The sequence below is a fragment of the Topomyia yanbarensis genome, chromosome 2, assembly GCF_030247195.1.
Source record: "Topomyia yanbarensis strain Yona2022 chromosome 2, ASM3024719v1, whole genome shotgun sequence".
NCBI lineage: Eukaryota > Metazoa > Arthropoda > Insecta > Diptera > Culicidae > Topomyia > Topomyia yanbarensis.
The window spans coordinates 338,319,533-338,343,258 of NC_080671.1; the positions used below are offsets into that span (position 1 = coordinate 338,319,533).

General features: G+C 37.1%; 1 protein-coding gene across 2 annotated transcripts in view; it reads right to left on the bottom strand.

Moving 5' to 3' along the window:
* Window positions 1–23,726, bottom strand: part of LOC131684037 (synaptotagmin-4) — a 76,025-nt gene that overhangs the window by 7,992 nt on the left and 44,307 nt on the right. The window contains exon 2 of one of the 2 annotated variants that reach the window (XM_058966548.1): window positions 5,793–6,438. In XM_058966548.1, coding sequence (XP_058822531.1) covers window positions 5,793–6,438 — 646 coding nt within the window. Of the gene's footprint in view, window positions 1–5,792; window positions 6,460–23,726 lie in introns of both variants that reach the window. The other variant, XM_058966547.1, reaches the window with a different exon arrangement.

Below are 23,726 nucleotides of genomic sequence, written 5' to 3' on the forward strand. Positions count from 1 at the left end.
TTAATATCCTTTTAGTTGAAAAGTAGTTCAAATTTGGTGTTTTTGATGAGGTTTTTATTAATTTTCTCAAAATAATGAATTATGATTATAGCAATATCTATTATCCAAAAGATGGGTTTAAGGACGATTTAAAATTTGTTCTTCAAAATGATATTCCTATCTCTTCTCGTTTTCTTGTAATTTCACTACTAAACTTTTCCTGTAATTGACTTGCAAGTTCTTGAAAGACTCTAATCTAAAAAATATGCTTTATATCGCCATTACCAGGGCTTCATTGGAAAGCTGAGAAAATTTCCTTTCGATGCATGTACAGATATCTTTTAGTTAAGTGTACTAAATGACTTTTTACTAGTAAAATAACTCAAAATTTGCGTTTTTGGGGAGCTTTGTAATTATTCTAATTATTAATCAACTAAATTTATCATCACTATTGTTCATTTAGTGCCCCTTAATATTCTCTACAACTTGTTATTTGACACTTTATCCCTATCGCTTTTCATTTCGCTGTAATTTAATAGTTAACACAGCATGACCTCATCACAAATGTAGTGGGTACGAAATCGTTGTTTTTGCATATGAAACGAGATCAAAATGATTTTTCTTCGAAACTAAAAGAGATAATTGAATGGAGTCAAAGGGAGAATTGTAGAACTTGCTGAAATGCATTAATTCCATGATAATAATGATGAAGTTTATTATTTACTATCTTAAGAAAATAACGAAAATGCTAATAATAACATTAACTTTAAACTAATTAACTTCTAAAAGAATACTAAATCTACTTAACTGAAAGGTATTAATACATTGTTCTCTGCAAAATTTTCCTGGCTTTCGAATAAAAATAGGAAAAGGTATAATAAGTGCCATACTTTTTCAATAAGAGCTAGTATTAGTGAATATGAGATAAAAATATCCAAGTTCAACAACCCAAACACATGAAAACAAGACAAGATAAGTGTATCATGTCAAAGAACAAATTATACAATTCTTCACGACTAAAAATTTATATAATTAAAATGGTGATATTAACTATTAGGATTTTCGCGAAATGAACGAAAAATCGATCAAAATTGTTAAATTTTAAATAAATTACTGTGAAAAGGTTACTTAACCTCATTAGCTGAAACATTTGAGGACACTTTTGAATGGAAAATTTTCTCACCTATCCAATGGATCCAAAAGATTTGAAATACAAAGTATATTTTTTTGGTTAGAGCTATTTTAAGGCAACTAAGCTTTTAACACAAAAAATTCAATAACTTAGTAACGGTTGAGATTTGAAGGTATGTGTAGAACGATTTTTTTCTCCAAATATGATAGTCAATTATCTCTCGAGAGGTTCTTAACCATGAACCAAACACCCTGTATAGTACATAATTTGTCCTACACAACTCTATTGGGGTCAATAAGAAATTAGAAATTGAGGTTAGAATAGAGGTATGGTGTGCCTGAAGCAGCATTATCTCAAATTTACCAGTATTTTGCAATTATCCAGAAACGTTTTGTTGGAAGCTAAATGAAGAAGGAGGTAAAATTTTCCGTTGCTGTCGCTGTTGGGTAGATCGAACATTTCATTTTTCTGTCTGACAGAAATTCGATAGGCCACTGACAAAGGTTTGATACAAGTCTATCTTCTGGCGTCGCACAAAGCACAAGCAAAAATTCGCTACGCTATAGGCCCCAGTTAAGTAAGCCAGTGCTTTGTTCGATATGCAGTGCACAAACCGTATTGTATCGTTTTCCCCCGGTAATGCAGAGAAACTGAGGCTGCCAGAGGAAACAAAAGTGCCCGTGGACGCGAACGATAACTCAAGAGAAGGCGACCCCCAAGCTGCGACGAATAAGACAACTAATGATGCCCCGCCGAGGGAAAGGAACTCAACACGCATCAGCAAACTACGTCAACAAGATCTGGCAGACAGGCATGCTTAGTATTTTTTAGTTTTACTTATTGTTAAAACTTAATTTCTTACAATAGAAATGTATAGGATTCGCTCAAACTTTGAAAACTCTTTCCGATGCCCGAACGGCCGAGTCTCATATACCAATCGACTCAGCTCGACTTATTGGGACAAAGTCTGTCTGTAAGACGAATTTCATGGTTGGTGTACGTATGAATGTCGTTCAATGAATGTCCTTGGTGTGCGTGAATGCCGCCACATAGCAGGTTTGTTTCCAGCCACCAGGACTGGAAGAAGTTATTTCGAATGTCATTTTAATGCGAATGTTCGGAAAAAAACCAACACGACAGCACCGGTGCAAGTTTGACTTCGGCTGCTATGCATGTAAACGGACGAGAGAAAAGCAAAAACGTTCGTGCTGCTGAACGTGCCTGTTAAATGTTCGTGAAAGTTCGGTTATTCGGCTTGGTGCCGTAGTTTGGTTTGGTTCGCTGACAGTTGCAAATGTATGTGAATGGCCCGTGTGTCTAACTTTCATCATCCGTTGCGTTGGAAGTGTTGCAAATAAATTTCATAGCAGCGGTTCAAAATGAATGTAGTGAACGACATTCATGGCTTATATTTGCAAGATGGGTATATGCGTCAGTTCCTTTTTCGCTTGCTATACTGCCGTTCTAAGCATAATTGTCCCATGTATATAGGGAATCCCATAGAACATGGGACAAATATGCTTTTAACGGCAGTATTGGAATGGACTGCAAGCAAAATATTAGCGGTCACCTGGTATTGTTGAAAGAGAAGTTGTTGGCCATCCAAAATCAATAGATTTGAACATTTACAATGTATAGGGGGTCCGCAAATGCGCCTTAAAATGGTTTTTTTTCAACTTTTAAGTAATGAGTTTTATATTGAAGAGGAAGTTGTGTGCCGTTGAAAATCTATAATTTTAGAGATTAACTATGAACACGGGGAACCGCCAGTGTGACAAAATGACTTTTTTTCATGCGGTAGCAGCGTAATCAAGTTATGTGTTCAGATTATTAAGATCCTTTGACACAAAATTGACCTCCTTAGCCTTGTACACCTTTCGTCTAACGGCACGAGACCAAACCCGACGAGAAAACCATAGGATAATCGTGAGATCTCAGAAGGGGTAGTAAACGCATTTGGGGGAATTAGTTCGAGTACTCCGGTTGTCACGAACGAGGTGCTCCGCTATTTGCACGAGCAAATTGCCTGCCATATCAAGTATTTTTTGGAACGCATAAATATCTTCTGCTTTCTAACTTCCTCAGAAACGTCGAACTCTTGACGAATAGTGAAGAAAAGAAGCCGGAAAGCTGCCGGAAGTCTGTTTTCACATAAGCCTCGTCATCCAGGACGAGACAACACGGTTTCGTCAACATCTGGATGTAGAGCCTCCGCGCACGTGATTTCTTTACTGTATTCTTCCTCGCCCTTATTCCGCCTCTAAGGTACTTCTGGCTAACAATCTCTTAAACTGCCTATACGACACTCTCTCGTAATCTGTTTCATAGGTTACAACCGATAGCAGTACCCTTTGTCGACGTATACCAAAGCGAATTTCGAGGACAATCAACAACGAAGAAGAATGATCAACGATGAACTAGTTTACTCTGCAACAAATTCTGAATGAAACCCGGAAAACGACTTGCGGACTCTACATATGTTTGTCAATTTCAAGACGGCGTACGATTCAGTGTAACGAAACGAAATGTTCAGATAATGATGTAAGCTGGCTTTCCAACCAAACGACGCTGCATAGGTCAAAGTCAAACGTCAAAATAGCCACAGAGACATCCGTTTGGGGCGTTAGCTGGACTGAAGCAACTATCTAACCTATCATTCAACACAGCACTCGAATGTACGATCAGAGGATCTCATGTTCAAAGGAATGGAACCATTATCGCGAGATCTTGCATACTTCTTGGCTTCGATGACATCGACATCATCGGCATTGATCGCAGATCAGTGACAGAGTCATTTTCGCCCTTTGCTAATAAAGAGCGAGAAAGTCTGAAGTTTTGGCGGAGTAATTCATCTTTTCCCAATTTAGTAGTTCTCTCGCATGGACTTCTAAAGCGAAAAATGGACTATCGAACTAAACGCTATGGTGCAATGCTTATCATAGTAACAAAGTCCCATAAACTTTTTGAAAGTCATGGGAAACAATTATTTAAATAATGGAAACTAATCAAGAAACTTCGTCATTTTTTACCGATTTTGAGGAATTCCACGAAGATCTGTCCGAAAATCTTTAAAATCGATTCCGATAAAACTTTACGCGCCCATCATGTAAGACCAAACTTTTTCCACAACCAATAAGGTTCTTTTGACTCACGAGCAATTTTCCAAAAGGGCGTAAATGTTTCAAGAATCTTTTTTACATTTTAACGACATTCAATTAGCTAGAGATTACTGGGTAGGGAAAGTTATGAAACTTAGAGCCATAGTACTCAAGTGAGAGCAAGGATGTGAAGTGATCTTCATAAAAATCAATCAGCAGTACTGTAACAACATTCTACATACGCTGATTGATTTTTATGAAGATCTGACATACGGTGTGGAAAAAAACTGCTTTTTTCGTTTGCGAATTTTGCGCTTTCTCTGTGCAACCTTAAGCCTGTTCTAATGACCTTCTGCCACTACTGATCTGTTTACTTCACATCCTTGCTCTCACTTGAGTACTATGGCTCTAAGTTTCATAACTTTCCCTACCCAGTAATCTCTAGCTAATTGAATGTCGTTAAAACGTAAAAAAGAAAAATGTGACTAACATAGTCGAAATAAGAAAGGAAAAAAAGTTTCAAAAAACATTTTCGAAAAAAAAGAGTTTCATTACCGTATTTCATACAACAAAACTCTCTGAGAACGTGTTACAGGGTATTAGTACTTCTGCACAAAAAATATATGCACTGAAAATAATTTTGTGTCATTTTTCACAAAAACGAAAAAATTATGTTAAAAATTTAAATTTGCAAAAAAAACATTTCTGTTAGTCTGTGATACATACACTATTCTACTAGAATTCGTACTGGTTAACCCATTGTGACACAGCTCCAATGTGAACCAAATGAAGCGATATCTTCAATACCATCATGAAATGTATCAAACACGGAGTCATTCAGGTGCCGAGCTTAGACTTTCAACGATAAATCGTAGAACACAAAAATCGTTGACTTATAAATCCCACACTACAAAATAACATATGAACGACGCAATGATGTTTTTTAACACAATGCCATTTAAACCTACAACCAAAACACCCTCCACGACAGCCTTACCAATTTCTTAATTTGCATCACTTCACTACGATCTTCATTGAAAAGCGGAAAATTCACTCGCCATTGTGAGCGCGCTTCCTGGAAACTCGCAGGTAACTGACGGCAGAAGGGTGTACATACCACCCACTTACTCTGGTAAAAATAGACTACCTGCCGATACGTAGTTGAGAGGCCGACTCATTGCAACATTATCAAGCTAGGGAAAGACACTACATCAGAGAAGAATACCAGAATGTGATGAAAATTAAAACGTTGGAATAATAAGACTAAGAGTCTCTTTAGGCGACATATCCCATTCTGCTTTAAATATACACTGCTGTATTGGAATTCCGAAAGAACATGTCGTCTAGTTTATGTCCTGTTTATCACTATATGGTTTATTATTTCATTCTTCTCGAATTGAAATGTACAGTAACAAAACCGTAATTTTCACGATAATTTACAGTAACGTTACATTTACTATTGTAGAAAAAAAAAAACTACACATGAAACAATCGGAAAAGAGCGCAGCTTAGGACTCAAAATTTTCTTCTATGGACTCCTAGCGCACTATTTGTGTCCACCACAACGTCTAAAGTAAACTCACCTGGTCTTAACCTTGTGCTGTTTATCCGGAAGTAGCTGCAGCTTCACGTACGGATCGGTTGCGTTCTGTTTCACATTTCCATTTCCATTGCACAGAGGTCCCGCGGGAAGAGCCGTTAGATCAGTAGTGGTTGAGCTGTGATTTTTACCCGGCAATCCCCGGCAGCGAACCACCGAAACAACCAGAGCACTCCGGTCGGCCAAGTAACGCAGTTTGAACACTATTGCACCTAACTTTCCGGGCTCCATTTCATTGTCATTCCCGTCCACTGTATCAACCTCCGGAGAATTTGGTTCCAGATGAATCCTTCTCGGTGTCAACTCATTCTCCTCGCTGTACTTGGTGGTGGTTGTGGAGATGGTGGTAGTCGGATTCGTTGGAATGCAACTTTGATCCGTGGGAGATTGCGCTGGAAGGTGCCCCCCTGGGGGAGGTTTAATTCCCGTCGGTGATGGAGATTTCTTTAGATATTGTGGTGGTTGTCCGCTGGGAGATCGTACAGCACGTGGCGGCCTTGGTGGTTGGAACGGCAGCGAAGACACTTCATGGCCGGCCTTCTTTTTCTGACGGCGAATTCGGCGGGCACAGAAACATGCTGTCACCGCCAGGATAGCTGCCGCTGTCAATCCGAGCACTGCGGGCACCACTGAAATTAAAACGACGAAATCTATACATAAATAGGAACGATTGTTTGGGAAAGCAGGATCTTATCTTTGCATACATTAGGGTGTGTCGTTTTCAATGGCACCGTGACGTTAAGGCAATATTTTACAACACTTATATTTGTTTTTTTTTCAACACGAATATCTCGGATACTATTTACATTAGGGAAAAATACTTTAGACATACAAAAATTTGCATCAGAAGCAAGATATCGAGGATGCTCAATTTTTAATTACGTCGAGTCAACCAATCAAGAGCTATCACATTCTGACTTAAATTGGAACAAAAACGTCCCCCTTATTGTCATGTCGTGTTTTAGATGAAATCTTTGCTTTGGGCCTGGGCCTGCTGTCTTTATTTTTATTGTGCGCTACAGATGACGATAAAGATACAACATTTAGATTCTACTTAGAAAGTTCGAACTCAGCGTGATTTTGAGCTATGAAAAATACTACGTTCTGTCTAATTCTGTCTGTGCACGAACTGCGTATATCCATTTGAAACGTGCCTTCAAATAATCAAAACCTATTTTGTTCGCCCACTATTTATGTACACTCAAGTTTTTTTTTACGCGGTTTTTTTTTGCGCGGTATTTTTTTACGCGGTTTTTTTTTACGCGGATTTTGAAATTTACGCGGTTTTCATTTACGCGGATTTTGAAATTTACGCGGTTTTCATTTACGCGGATTTTGAAATTTACGCGGTTTTCATTTACGCGGTTTTTGAAATTTACGCGGTTTTCATTTACGCGGATTTTGGAATTTACGCGGTATCCATCAATGAGGTTCCCTTTATCGCGGATTCTTAAATTTAAGTGGTCTTCATTTACGCGGATTTTGAAATTTACGCGGTTTTCATTTACGCGGATTTTGAAATTTACGCGGTTTTCATTTACGCGGATTTTGAAATTTACGCGGTTTTCATTTACGCGGATTTTGAAATTTACGCGGTTTTCATTTACGCGGCTCGTATCCCCCGCGTAAAAAAAAACCTGAGTGTATCATCATTCTGTTTTTTTTATATTTCAAGCCAAAACCTTCTTCATAAAGGTTCTCTCCCTTGCACCTAATCACGGCCTCCAGCCAACACACTGCGGATTTTCCGGCGAAAATAAAGAGAGAAAAATGGATCCTGCAGATAGTACAGCTTCCACCAAAGAAACCATAATAATCAGCCCACCGAGGGTTCGCACCTGCGATAGGTGAAAGCTGAAGGTAAAAGAGACCCACCGGTTGAGAAGTGTCCAGCACCCCTCCGGAAAGCTACGAAGGATGATGTTGATTTTGCACCGTTTTTTGTGCCGAATGCTGACGTCATTTGGCGCTGCGGCGTTCATTCATCCATCAGCTCGATGTGGGTGTTCAGAGTTACTTTTCAGCTCTGCTCTTTGAAGCTTCGTCGTTCCCGGAGGGAACTTGTGAACCTTATAATCGGACCAATGGCAGCTAGCCAGGATATTTTCAGCTTTGATTTTCGGATCGTTGCAGTGGTTACAGCTGCTTTGAGAGAGAGTAATTTCTGTAATTGATTCGACGATGACTGCCTTTTAGTGGGGAAACAAACGAAGCCGCAGCTTCCGCCGTTTCTGTTTTTCTTTTTCGTATTGTATTTGGCTAACGATAACGAAGTTTGGAGCTTGACAGTTTGATGGATAAAGAAGACATCGCTATTATACGACATGATCAATTGGTTCATTAAACGGGGTTCTGATTTTAGTCTTTTCCGTTGCAGCTTTTTTGAATGATACGTAGTAGATTTTTTTTAAATTTTGTGTAAATACGTTGATAGATTTTATTTTAGAAAATAGAATCAACAGGGTAACACCGTCCATTCAATCATCTTAGCTTCTGTCTAGTTGCTGGATTAACTGTAACTTCTATAGTTCGATAGTGTTCAACAAGGACTTGTTTACATTTTAGTAGAAAATCAATTTTAAATCGTTCTGAAATTCTATGGTTTGGAAAATAAAATACTAGAACTAAAGGGACGTTCGTTTGGAATTCCTGTTTCACTGACAAACGAATATGAAAGTTGTCAATCACAAATGTTAAGCATTATTGTTGAGGGATTATTGTAATCCATTCAATTAAAATTACTAAATATTAAAAAGATAAAATTTCCTCAAAATAAATTCGGTATTCGGTAAAATACCATCGTTGTAAGAAACGCTAAAAAAATAGGATGGTTTGATGCGAGAAGGACGAAATTCAGAACGGCCTCGTTCCATTGAATACCAAATGGAGCAGATATTTAAAAATAAAATGATGAAAAAATTAACCAATGAATTTTGAACCTTGAAGAAGGAGAAACGAATTTAAGTTGAGGTTTGAAGAAGGTAGAAACGAATTTAAGTTTCAGTTTAAAGAGGGTTTGATAAATCGTTGGAAGTGACTTTACTATACCACTTCTTTGGTTCTAACTGGGATGGGACAGTCTAGGATAAAGTGCCTTGACCAGCTCTGAAATAAAGAAAAGGAAAGGAACTGCCCTACTAGGTTGTATTCCGATTGTTTCGTGTGATTAAATAATACATTTACTCTGTTGCAACAGTGTCTTGTTATCTCTGTATTTACCAAATGTTAAAAATGTGAAATATATTTTAAGCTATTCCAATAGCTATCACATACACAATTGAAAGGCTCTTTTTCTATTTCTAATGAACAACTGCATTTTGATCAAAATATTTAAGAAGTAAACACTGAAGTATTCCCTCGTAATCTAAACGTAGGATGTAGTCCTGGAGTATTGGAAACTTACGATATCTCACCCTTATGAAAGTTGAATAATACAAAAGTTCTATCTTTTGTCTGTGTTTTATCTCTCAGCCGCAATTTGTATGTAATGTTTCTCTCTCCTAGTCCGAGTCTTCTTCCGACAGATGATGTCCTCCATCCTGACGGTTCGCTGAATCCTGGTATGGGAGCAGTGATATTTACGGCCGGCGCACAGTGGCGGATTTGCTCAAAAACCTGGCCAAAAGTCAAAAATTTTATGGTCGTACTTTGTGTTCTAGTACATATATTGTCTGCCGCATGCTATTTTAAGTGAAACGGTCAAAAATTGAGGTGTTGGCACATCCAACTCCCCCCCATGAGCGTTTTGAATTACTTTTAAAAATTTATTATCTTTCTGTCCAGGAAAAAAAACTGCAAACCGTTTGGACACATAAAAAGTCTTTTGAGTTCGGTCACTCTAGAAACAAGTCAATGAAGAAACCAAGAACGAAACTTTGCGAGGGTGGCTGGAAAGGGATGTATGTCAAGCTGGACGGCTTCTCTGAAGGATCGGTTAACGTTTCGACAAGCTTCGATATTGGCAAAAGTAGTGAGTAGACAGCAGATGTCGGTCAGCGGGCTAGCAACGTCAGTTATGGAGGAAAAACACGAAGTTGGAGAAAATCGGGATAGCGTTGTCTAGAGAAATTTTATCGCCGATGATTATTCCGTTAGAGTGACAGCGAAATGGATCGCGAAAATGGGCATCGGTATAGGGTGAAATACTGCCGCCAAGAAGTTCTCAGCACCAGCTAGCAGATAAATAGGAACGACTAGCACCAAGAAGGATAAGAAACCCGGCAAAGGTGGTTGTAAACAGATGTAAATTCTTATGGTCGACACCCCAGGTTCATGTCTCAACAGAGTACGATATTTACAGCAGACCTGAGCTGGTGAAATATATCGCGAAAGTTTGACAGCAAGTAAGGAAAAGTAGCTATGGATAAAAACACGACAATTAACACAAAACAAAATAAACAAGAACACAATCCTTACTAAAGCAGTACTTAACGGTTGCCCCGGATGGATGAGGATTACGAGATACAAGAGGTTTGAGGGGGTAAGACGAATAACTTTTAAAATGGACATAATTACACAAATTAATTGTTTTTGTTGGAGCAAAATTCCAAACATCTCGAAAACTATCGCTTTTTGGAAGATATTTATTAAATTCATTTTGATTTAAAATGATACTTAGAATTATATTCTGTAATAAAATTAGAGTTTTGTATATCAATTAGTATTAAATTTAAAAAGATGTATAAAGTTATTGTTAGAAAAAAAATTTGTTGATAATTTCTCCATCATGAAATCACATTCAAAATGTTTCTTTTCTCTTTAGGTTTTGGTTGCCAAAATATAAAAAATTAGAAAAAATGTTTTTTGCAATTTAAATTTTCAACATAAATTTCTGTTTTTTGTAAAAATTGACACAAATTTTTTTTCAGTGCATATTTTTTTCGTGCATTCATTCCCTATAACTCATTCTCAGATAGTTTTACTGTATAAAATAGTGAAATCGAACAACAAAAATTTTAAATTAATACGCGTAATACGCCCTTTTGAAAAATTGCTCATGTATCAAAATATTGCAATTGCCAGAGGAAATCATGGAGATTCATAACCCGAACACAAATGTATAGTTTCGTTCGAATCGACGATGGTCATATTTTGCGGTCGGCCGGTTTCTCATGGAATCCCTAAATTGTTGCTTCTGGTAAGTGGTTTTGCGAGTTTTTACTAAAAATGTAAAAAAAAATCGCACTCACACGTGTCATAAATGTGTATTGATGACAAAATTTGTATGTCGTTTTTATATATAAATTAAGTATCAATTATAAACTTTTATTTATATCTTTGGCTTAATTTCGTCTAGAAACAACCGGTGAGAAGCAATTTGAAGAAAATTGGTCAAGAAAACTAGAAAAATAGCAATCTTTGGTTACAGTGTTGCCAAACATGCAATATTTTCAGTTTAAAACTAAAACTGCTTTTTTCTAGCAAAACATGTATTTTTGTTTTCAAAATGATGTGTTCTTTAGACATTTTTTTTTAGAAAGATGCCTAAAAGTTCAATATAACTTGAGCCAATCCCAAAATAATGTGATTTGAAGCCAAAAACGCACAATTTCTCATCACGTTTCTCGCTATATTTCAGTAACCAAGCAGAATTTTAAAATTCTGAACGCTCAACTTTATCGAGATTTTTCAAACTAGTAAAGTGACATATTTAGCTCAGTTCACCCAAAAAGGCATTTGTCATAAGATAGTACAACATTAACGATATCTTCAATTGTCGTATTTTGCCTCAGCGTAGACTAAAATATTTGCTGTTATCACGATTTTGATAAAATAAATAATGAAAACGCTTCTGAATATTGGTTTCATTCTACAAATTTGTGTACATATTTCCAAACAATACCGTCGAGCACTATACGTCTAATCGAGAAAATTATTTTCTCTCGTAAGCTACGCTTATATTCGATTCGTTTCTAATCATGCTAATCGGTTTTTAGAATGTTTGCTATACCCATTAGACCTGCAACAATTTTGACCATTTTTTTCGGAACACTGCTAATTCGAATGGTAATTGCTAATGATAATCATATGCCAAATATGAGCTTTTTCCGATAGCTCTAGTTCACCCACAAGAGGTTTCAAGTTTCGGAAATAAAAACTTAAATTCCAATAAAAAATTTCATAGTAACTCTGCGTACCTCAAAACTTACGGTCACGTAGTTTATTTTATAACGAATAGCTTTGTTGAAGATCGCATATTGATTGGAGGTTTCCCCAAAAAGTTATTTAACTTTTTTTTAAATTTCCTATTCTAAGCATGGGCGAGAAAGAGAGGCAACACATAACTTTATATGAGAATATCTTTTTACTGCAAAATCTGATCAATTTGCAGTCTTCGACAAAGTTGATCCTTACACCTTAAGCTATATAGCTGCAAATTTTGGGATGCACAAGATGATACTGGCATTTTGTACTGAATTTATTGTTTCAATTGCCTATTTTTCATATATTTTCACTATTTCACATACAAACTTGAATACTCTTGTGAGTGGATTAGAGTTTTCGAAAAGAACTCATATTTGACAAGTGGTATGTGAAGCCAATTACCGTTTGATTTGTTGATCTAATACCCATGTTTTGCTTCTACCAAAGGTGCTAAAAATTGAATTGTAGACGCTTTGTTAACACCCAATCGAGTATGGGTGTGGCTTACACGACAATATCTATAGCCTAAGGCACCCTAAACCGTTGATTTTACTTTTTTTCAAGTAACAATTTGTCTGCATCACCACATTATTCGCAGCTAGTTATTTGAACGCGACTGTAAATACACCAAGACCGGCTTACTAAGAAGACAATAAGCTAGATTGTGTGCTACTATGGAGAATTCAATAAATTTGTTCCGTCCCTATCGATAGCAGAGAACAGTCGGAGTACCAAAGGAATGGAGAATTTTTCCTAACGCTGAATCAATTTGTCTCCTGACAACAAGGACAATTATATGAGTAGCTTACGAGAAGTTAATATGAATATGATTTAATAAATACATATTCCGGGCCCCCTTGCCCTAACACAGTGTGCGTAAAGATGTTATTGATACAAACATGTACTACATTAAAACTCGGCGCTCACTGAGGATATCTAGATTAATTACATTGCAACGTACTACAATTCAATCGAAAAAATATCAAATTGTTGATAACCGCTATCAAAGATACTTAACTGGTCCAAACACGGTGTGGGATAAACAAACGTATCCAAGATAGTTTCCAACCAATAATATAGGTGTTCGCAATTAGCTTTAGTTTACTGATCTACTATTAATCTAAAAATTATTTAAGCTGAACTGGTTTGTCAGGTGAGATAACCTGTTGGGAATTTGCTATTTACAATTTCATGAAGTCTATCATAGAATCGTGTTATCCAAATTCATAAATTTTCCAATCTCTCGTACTGCCTAATACAATTTTACAAAAATGACAAATACGTTCATAAATAATGATCTATATAATTCCTTAACCAACTAGCTGAAGCTGAGTTGAGGTCGTTTTCGGTTGCTCGCTTGTTATACATTCAGCCCATGACAAATTTAATCCTGATGAAATATTAGATCCTACCCGCTAATCTATTGCTAGAATGTACGCTTAGTAAATGACAATGCATGCGTGATACACGTTCCCTCTACAACTGTCTCGGGCTCTCATCTTCATCTGCCAGATCACGTTCCCGAAAAACGTCCTGGTCATGGAGGTGAGGCTTGAAACAATACAATGGATGTGGGTGACATGTTCAATGCAATATTTACAGGAATATATCCCACTGAGTGGGTTTAGTTTTATACGGTTTAAACAGACGACGTAGGTGGTACCAGGGAAATAAATGAGATGCAACGTGACTATTCGTTAATGTATATCACATCGCAACATTCCAACATTCTGCGAGATTTTAATAATTTAACAAACGTAGTATGCGGTAAAGGTTTTCAACTATCTCCCCAGGTAACAAGTTTTTGTTAAACGTTTACCTTCCGATGCTTAGTAGAATTCTTCTAGAATATTTATCTTAGCTCAGTTGCGTGGAAAATATAGACTTTGAGTGTCTAAATTGATGGGATTTATTAGTTTCTGAGGATGTTATCGGCTGAATCAGTCAAAATAAAACGGCAAAAACGAAGTATTGCTTCTTAATCCGACAGTTTCGGTGATTTCGGTGAACTGTCGGATTAAGAAGCAATACTTCGTTTTTGCCGTTTCATTTTGACTGATTCAGCCGATAACATCCTCAGAATAATTAACAACAGTCGTCAAACAACTTAAAATTTATTAGTTTCTAAAACAACATCACCAAAGTATCATGTTGAAAAAAGATCGTAGTAGCCATGCGAGCATAACGCATTTTTTGTGATTTTGCGTTTTATTTTATCCAAAAAGTGTGGATTATGAAGCGGTTGGTCGGCAAGAGCATCAAGTCCAGCAACTCTGGGACATTAGCCGAGACGTGAGTCGAGTGTCGGACAGGAAGGATCTGCGAGCAAGGAAGTTCCATATGCCCGGAGGGGTTGATACCAGATTTCTCACAATACCAAGTGGAGGTGGACGGACGGTAGTGGAAATATTAATGGAAATTTGGTAAGCTCAACCTATTTGGCTTTCCTTTTGTTCGTATTTTGTTTTGAATGTCCAATGCAACGATATATTGGCACAAATGGTCAAAATTGTAAATTGTCAATTTGGTTTTATTTTTGCCAAAAAAAAGAGAGAGAACGATTCTTAAAAACACAGTTCTGCATTAGGCCATTGGCCATTAGGATTTAGATAAACCATCCAGCGCTGCTCCGGCGGTATTCAGTCAATAACTTGAGTTCTGCTAATAAGACTAATAACTGGTAGGGGGTACTGGGACAATTCGGACCTAGTAAGAGTTTATGAGCTATAGAACTGATACGTGTCAACCGAATTACAAATATTTTTTCCTGATAGCCTGATCAATTGCGCACATTTTCTTCTAAGGCAACTTTTTCCTATCTTTTACCGTATTGTGTATAAACGGTTCTGCGTAAAAGTATATGAAAGGTCCTAATTACCCCAACCCTGTTCCAATTCAGACCTGGCATTTCTTTTCGAATTCTTGCAATAGAAATAAATTCCTATTTAGGACTAAGCAACATTCGCTCTTAGCACACGCTCACGAAAACTGAGAAGCGCAATATTCTATGAGACAGAACAGAGCTACACACTTAGAAAAAATGAAAATTACATTTTAGCCTATATTCTTGAATGTAAATTCAAGTGAATTGTGACGCTTTTTTATGTGCATCTTGTGAGATGTAAATATTTTTAAGTGTGTATATGACAGCCATGAACATGATATATACACAGAAAAAATATTTTGTAACTTTAAGTTTATTTTCATGCACATATTTAAAGCATGTATATGAATGTAAAATTAAGTTCCACGAAAACTACACACGAATTTTCGTGCTTTCTTCAACAAATTTTAATGCACATGCACTTCAATGTATTTTTGTACGCATATTGCTGTAAAATGAATGACATGTAATATTACACGAATGAAAGTGTAAAATTGTATGCTTTTTGATGCTCCAATTGAGTACATTGATTTTAACGTAATTTTCAATCAAATTTTTGATTCTATCTTTGTATGTTTACATTCGTATTGATTTACATGTCGTTTAAATTTCTTTATTTTTGTGTGATGCGCTTTTCATAATATTACCAGAGCTGACAAACAGCTGGGGGTCCGAATTGGCCAGCGGTCCAAATTGCCTCACTTTCCCCTAGTGCTGAAATGAACGAAAACGGTCCCAGCTATCAGCTTTACTCGTTTTTGTAAAAACCACTTGTCGAAATCAAAATTTAGAGCTATTTTAAAGGTTGTTGTTTATGAACCACTTGAACATGAAGGGGTTAGGCAAATGCCGGACTTTTAATGTGAATAAATAATGCACCTCCTACACACTCAACGATAAGACTGGCAACCAACAGGTGACGCAAAAATAAACCGATGGAAACCTACAATAGCCCCTTCGTCTGATTTAGGTTTCTCGGCCATAGAAACATAATCTAATTTCCAGAGTCGTGGAGGCCAACCCACGGCTTAATCGAATCAAGTGAACATAAATTCACAGGCGTACCAGTCAGTGGTTATGGGATTACCCGTTACTGTACAGTCGTAAACGTTATTTATTTTCTCCTGTTGATTGGCGATCGAATGGAGAAAGAGAAAACGAAATATCCTTAAAATAGTTGGCACACGATAGCAGTGCGAAACGACATTTCAACTTGTATAGCGATTCACCTGAAGCGTGGTAAGCAGAAAAATAAATCAAATTTTCGTGATGTCGAACTACACCAGTTATGATTTAACGCAGCTGTTGATTTGGGGGAAAACAGTTCATTGGTCGATTTCATGGTCAAATAACGCCGAAGGAAAATGCAAACAACTTTTCTTGCCAGCCAGATGGTCATGGTTGAAACATAATATATAAGTAGTCTGTATATACTTATTCCTTATACGTTATGTCAATCAATAATCCTTGCGAAAATCGAATAGATTTTCCGCCATAAAGCAGCATGTTGGCCAAATCCTGTCAAGCGGAGTATTGTATAACAATTTATTGTGAGGATACCGCACAATAAAGTGGCGGGATTTGGCCAACATGCTGGTTTACGGCCGAAAATATTGATTGACATAACGTATAAGGGTTAAGTATATACAGACTACTTATATATTATGTTTCGACCATGACTGCGATGCGAGCTGATATGGATACGGTTCGTTTACCAGTGTTATGGTAATAAATTGATTTGATTTCATTTGACATTTTGCGTGAAACAACAAAACAATCAAATTTTCCTTCGAAGGAAGAATAGTAAGGGGGTTGATCATCTTGTCGGAACAAAAGCGGTGTGGTATCAGTCATGAGAAATTAGAATCCCCAGAATGTATGCAGTTTGGACCAACGCACTGTTCATCCTCAATCAACGCCCTGCTCGTATTACCTCATAATATTCCTGGTCCTTCAATATTTTGTACTCTTAGGCTTAAATGAGGCATGCTGTTTAGTATAAGGAGCCCCTCAGTTCAACAGTACGCAGTAGACTACCCAGAAAAAACGAATTTTTGAAAACCCAGTTTTTCCCAGTTCCACCAAGAGCATATGTTCCAAATTTTAAGCCAAATCGGACAAGTTTAGCTGCCGGTCAAACGTACTCAGTTGGTATGAAATTTTTCAACAATTTACATGAAGCAAACCCACTAACTCGCATTTTCACTACTAGGTGGCCCTGTATGTATTAGTTTATCACAAAAACTGAAAATTGGAAAGATAGTTTTATTACCGACTACTTTGTCAAAGACTGCGAATAAATTTAGCTTGGATAGAAAAAGTTATTAAAATTTTAACGACGTGTTGCCAGACAACTCAGTTTTTCACATCCATGTAGCCAAACGGCGTATAATACTGAATCAGTCATAGAATTCCACGTACTTTTTGTTTGCGAAATAACGGTTTAGGTTAATAATTTACGTAAAGGCTTAAAAAAACGATTTGACTACATCAAACTTATAGTATTTTGGTAGCACATTTTTCAGTGAAATAAACAAGCATATATTTATAAAAAATTATTGTTAATTGGCGGAGTAATGGCTTTTTCCCCTAAACCTTTTTTTTATTTGAGAGGTTTACGGTGATCACGATTGAAGTTCAATAGATCAACTAAAATTCCAAAACTCCATTAGTATATGAGTATTTCTCGTAACTCAACGATTAGTTGAATAAATAATAATTTTTTCCTGCATTCGAGAGCGTTTTTCCTAAAAAAAAATCGCTGTTTTACGCTCTAAAAATTGTATTAAAAAATTCTCATCCACAAAACAAAAATTTATGCATAAAAAGGAATCGTTAAGGTACGAGAAAAATTATTTACGATCAATTGAAAAAAAATTAAGAAAATCAGTTGAGTAGTTTTTCGGCAATCGTGATAACGGTAAAACTATTTTTGGAAAAATGATTCTTCGAGATAATCGAAAATTTCAAGTTACCACTGCTCTTAGTAGACGAAGTACGCTTGGAAGCGCTGTATCTTTCGATCTATTTCTCGGATCTCAATTAAAAAATTTGTGACAATATTCTCAAGGAATTGTAATTTCAGATAAAGTAATAAAAAAAGTCGATTTTTTACGAAGATATAATACGGACATTGGACTGCCCAGAAAAATAATGAATTTTTGAAAACTCAATCGACTCAAACCCACCCTTGAGTCGATTCCTAGTTCCAACGGGAGTACTTGATCCAAATTTGAAGCAAATAAGACAAGTCTAGCTACCGGACCATCGTGCCTGAACTTTAAATAAGATTTTGTGGCAATTTACATGGAGAATACCGACCAGGGCGCATTCTGCTGCATCGTAATATCACTATAAGTGAAAATAAGAAAGATAATTTAATTGTCTACAACTTTGTCGAAGACTGCCAGTCATTGAAATCTCGCGCAAAATTCCATGCGAAATTCAGTGCGACATTCTGCGCGAAATTCCGTGCAAAATCCCGTTTGAAAGTCCGCGCGAAATTACGTACTGAATTTCGCATGGAATTTCGCGCGGAATTTCACAAAGAATGCCGTGCGGAATTTCGCGGGGAGTTTCTAGAGGAATTTCCTAAAAAAATTTACCTCTCAGATTTCAACCCAAGGTGTATTTTCAATAGTGCAACACACCCTTATACTCAACTGCGCTTTAGATTTGTTCCATTAGGTCTATTAGAGACATTACCATCATTTGAAACCCATGATTTGCGAAGAAACAAAAGTCCACGGTGTCAGAGATTCCCTAGATACAGCAAGGATAAGCCCCTTGGTCCGTGCACGACTGGCAAAATTTAATCCCGCCAGCCGCACTCAATCCTCGGCAGGACGAAGCAACTTGACTTACTGACTCCTGATTGCAGTCACCTTTTACGACATAGGAGCAGGATTCAGTGGATCGATTCTTGGCTGAGTTATCTCAACCCGCAGGGTGCCACATTGCCTCTAGGCTGGTTTTGTCCGGAGAAAGACAATAGACTCATATATTGGTAACAAAAGCGGTAGGTATGTATATTAGAGTGGCTCGCGGTTGTATGGGAAAACTTCAAAATGATTTAAACTAGCGGGAACAGCACTTTTTGAGTTACTTTTGTGGTCCCAAAAGCCTGTACAAAATTTGGGAGCGGTAGGTTACTTCCCGGGTTTGCGCATTGCATTCAAAGTTTGTATGGGATTTTATATGGGGAAATCAATTATTTTGCATTTACGTTAATAAAGATCGCTATTCCACCCAAAGTGAAAAACCAGCTTTATAAAAGTATAGTTTAAATTTTTGTTAACAAGTTTGTCGAAGAAGGTATCTACACACCAAAAAAATCTGAATTTTATCGTTGACGTAATTGCAAACATGAAACAATTCAACAAACCGTAATTTGCGAAATGACAGAACATTACCGTGTTCCATTTAATTTTACACGAAAAATATACTTTACATGCGCAATAACATAAAATTACACTTCCTACCATTCAGAACAAACGCTGTATGTGGAGTAAAATTACATGATTTACGAAATTAAACGTCATGTAAAATTAAAATCAAACGTAAAACTAAGTCATTTTGATGCTCGTATATGTCATGGTCAGGAGACGTAAATTTACACTATTTTTTCTAGATGTGTAGCTACGAGTTTTCAAAAAATAGTTATAATGATAACTAAAACTTATGGTTCAATCCAAATGCAGAAATTTATTATTTTTCCAACACTGCCAGTGCACCACCAATCCGTAAAAAAAAATATTTAAAACTTAAATAAATGAGAATATATTCATCGCAGAAACTTGGTACCATCGAATGAATTGTTAAGAATGAATTGCTGAATAACATAGACGTAGTCAGAAAATGGAAAGAAGAGGGAGGGGAGGCTTGTGTACTCCCCAGTCCCCTTTTAGTATAAGACAAAGAATCATTACGTCCTTGTAAATGTGAATGACTTTCTTAATATTTTGATAGACCCAAATATGAATCATACTACAATCGTTTCTGTGGGAAGTAACATTTACAACATCTAAGATTTACACCTAAAACTTATGAAGGGTAAAGTGCCTATTTTCACCATACTAAGTAGGATGCCTCACTAATTCATAAAGTTCTCGGCCTACAATTAATGGAATGCGTAAAAATTGACATCAACATCTTTGCTCCGTTGTAAAGAACCAATGTAATAACACAAATGCGCTGAAAACAGTGGAATTTTCGTGTTTGAGCACAACGAAAACTCGAATCGAGTGCCCCTATTGTTGCTTCACCATTTGACTCAATGCGTTGAACAAAGATGGCAGACACTACTCTAACCAACGGCTTCAAATGGGTAGGGTGATAAAAGAAACATGGCGAAAATGGGCTCATCACCCTATTACTTTTGCTTGAGGTTAAAACTAAGTCAGCTCTGGAAATTGTCTTGGGTTCTAACTTGAAGTATATTTCAGTTTTTTCAAACATCACCCCTGTTTTGCGTGAACCTAACTCAATTTAATCTAAAACGTTTGTTTGAAGTAACAATCCTGGTTTCGTTTCTCAAACGAAAACGTCAATAGAAACAATTCCGAGACTTCAAGGATGGATATGCATTTTTATTTAAATTCCGACTGTCAACGGCAAAGAAATAAGGTTTTCAAATTTGTTAAACTTATAAACCGTTGTACTATTTTAAACAAGATAACAGCAGAGCCCTTGAATAGTAGCTCTCAAACGCGTAAGATCAATTTTAATTCGGCGCTATAAACCGGCCTTGAAGATGTATTAATTCAGTTATACTAAACTATCTAAAAAGGGGACTGGGGAGTAACCCCCCCCCCCCCTTTCTTTTCATTTTCTTACTACGATTATGTTATTCGGCAATTTATTCTGAACAATTCATTCAAATGTACCAAGCCTCTGCGGTTAATATATTCTCATTTATTTAAGTTTAAAGTGGTGGCGGTGGTGTACTGACAGTGTTGCAAGATATAATGAATTTCTGCATTTGGATTGAACCATAAGTTTTAACATCATTATAACTAGGGCCGGCGTTACACTTTTAGCACAAGTGGGTAGTAAGCATATGGTGAGGGTAATAGAATAGGGATTTGTCCCATTTTGGCAATACACACGCTTGCATTAGATTTACATTAAATCACTTGCAGTGTGTTTGTGTAAATGTAGTTGTTGTGCATCGATATTTTCAAATGTGTGCCCGAAATACATACGTGACAGATGTCAAATTTATGAAAATGTCCAAAATTTCGAGTGGGTAATTACCCACTCGGTTGTTTTCGAGTGGGTAGTACTACCTATACTACCCTCCGCCGGCCCTGATTATAACTATTTTTTTTAAAACTCGTAGCTAGTTACCTTCTTCAATAAAGTTGTTAAGCAAGGTTTAAACTATAGTTTTCAGTGTTTCAAAAATCACTCCAATCAGCAGGCGTTTATAAAACCATAGTTTGACAAATCATTAAAATCCATGAATTCATCACTCATGGTTTTTTGGCTCCTGAGGAGTGAAAACCACCAAGGAGTGAAAACAGGTCACTAGATTATAATTGCAGCATACGGTTTAAAAGCCCGAGCTCAATTTAGATTTTTCATTTTATCAAGCACAAAAGCAAAACAGATACTTGGTACAGTTCATGGCGAAACCTTCTTTTCGAGAGACCTCGAAGGCCAGCATTCAATGGTTAGCGTACTAGGCTAGGGTTAGGCCAGTACAGTAATAAATAGTACACCTGTTTTGCATCCTTCCACTATGCATTTGAACTTTTGGATTTCATCACTTCAGCAGAAACTGTTTGGGACGGAATGTGCTCCAAAACAATCATCGGTTCTTATTTTTTCAAAGAGGGAGAGACCATCGACAACGCACGCTACTGTTGGATTTAAGCGCACTTTGTCGGTCCAGAAATGCATAAAGAAGGTCTGAAAAACTTCTATTTTCAACAAGACAGGGCACCTTACCACACCGCAATCAAGTTCTTGCAGAGCAAATTCCCAGGACACGTTGTCTCAAAAAATGAGGATTTGGAATGCCCTCCTCGTTCTCCGGATTTAACGGCGCCAGACTTCTTCTGTGGGGTTATTTGAAAAGTAAAGTGTATTCTAGCCAACCTAAGCATCTTGACGAACTCAAAGCTAATATACGAGCTGAAATTGCGGCGATTAAGCCCGAAACGCTGTCCAATGTCATGCAAAATGCACGCAAAAGAGCTGCTTTTTGTGTATCAAATGGGGGTGGTCATTTAATCGACGTTGTATTCTAAACCTGGTTTATAATAAATGGTATAAAATATCCTAAAAAAACTTGTTTACTTGTGAAAACGACCAAAAAAACGGAGAGTTCAATGTTGAAAAAGGATACATCCAGCTGGCGCACCCTGTAAAAACTGCTGGGATAATTGAGAAATTTAACATACAAATCTTGAAGCCCTACTAGCAAAGTTTGAAATTAAATTCGGTCTATAAGCGGCGCCAGAACAAGAATCACAAACCGGAGTGGACAAGAGGATCCAAAACCAGGAGTGAAAACCTAAGAGTCAAAACCAACTTGGATTGCTTTGATTTTTTACTCACTTCCAGAAACGTGCATAACAATGATTGGTTTCCACCGCTCCTTTGGAAACAGGCTCCTTGGTGTGAAATGTGTGGTTTATTTGAAACACTGATAGTTTTATAAAGCTGGTTTTTCATATTGAGTGAAACAGCGATCTTTATTAACGTAAATGCAAAATAATTGATTTTCACATATAAAATCCCATACATACTTTGAACGCAATGCGCAAAACCCGGGAAGCATCCGAATGCTCCCAAATTTTGCACATGCATTTGGGACCACAAAAGTAACTCAAAAATGTATATTCCTATCGATTGTTCTTTCGCCAAGTTGATGAAAACTACAAATATTGTTACTCATAATCTGTCCATTAGAGCGAGCCCCACAACAAATTGCATCATGGCAAAAACGCTGTAGAAAAGAACCCATTTGGTGTTTTCTCTTGAAAATGTGGGTAGAAGTAGTAGAGAATGTATTGTTTACACCGTATTTTTATCGCTGCCAGTTTTTTGAAAATTTGAAAAAATAGCGTCACTCGAAAAACAACGTCGCAAATTGATTTTTCGCAAGCACCTGGAAAAGCCTCAACCCAGTCATCGGGACGTCATAAAACAATTCGGAATCGTGCCAACAACGGAGAGTTATGTGATTAAACGTTACTACCAAACTCTAAGCATCGGATGGAAGTAGAAATGCGGTCAGAATGGATGTTTTATTGGTGATCAGGATCACAAGCGTGTAGTGAAAGCGTTTAAGCAGAATCCCACTGCTTCGGTCAGGAATGTGGCCAAAAAGTTGAATCTGTTCAAGTCTTTCGTTCAGCAAGCCATGAACCGAAAGGGACAGCATGCGTACAAAGTGCAGAAGACTCCAGACATCGTGACGAACGGCAAAATACGGAGTGCGCTGTTTGTGACTACTTCACCGCCCAGCACAAACTTGATGTTCCGGGAGAAGTAAGGAAGCAGAAACTTTCCAAGTTTGCCAATAAATACATGATTTGGCAAGCGATATGCGCATGTGGCAAACGCTGTTTGGGACTACCGGCACTGTAAACGGGGAGATATACCTCAAGGAGTGTCTACAGAAGGGTGCTTTCCCTGTTGAAGCAACACAATGGCCCTACAGTTCTTCTGGCCGGATCTAGTTTCGTGTCACTATTCAAATGTTGTTCTGGAGTGGTACGAAGCCAATGGAGTCACTTTCGTACCCAAGCACATAATGAAAAATTTAAAAAAAAAAGCTTGTTTCCAAATTATTTTCTTTAAGGAAAGTTTTTATTTTCTTCTTTGACAATTACAGCATAAATGTATATAAGAAGGAACCAAAACTTATAGATATTATCA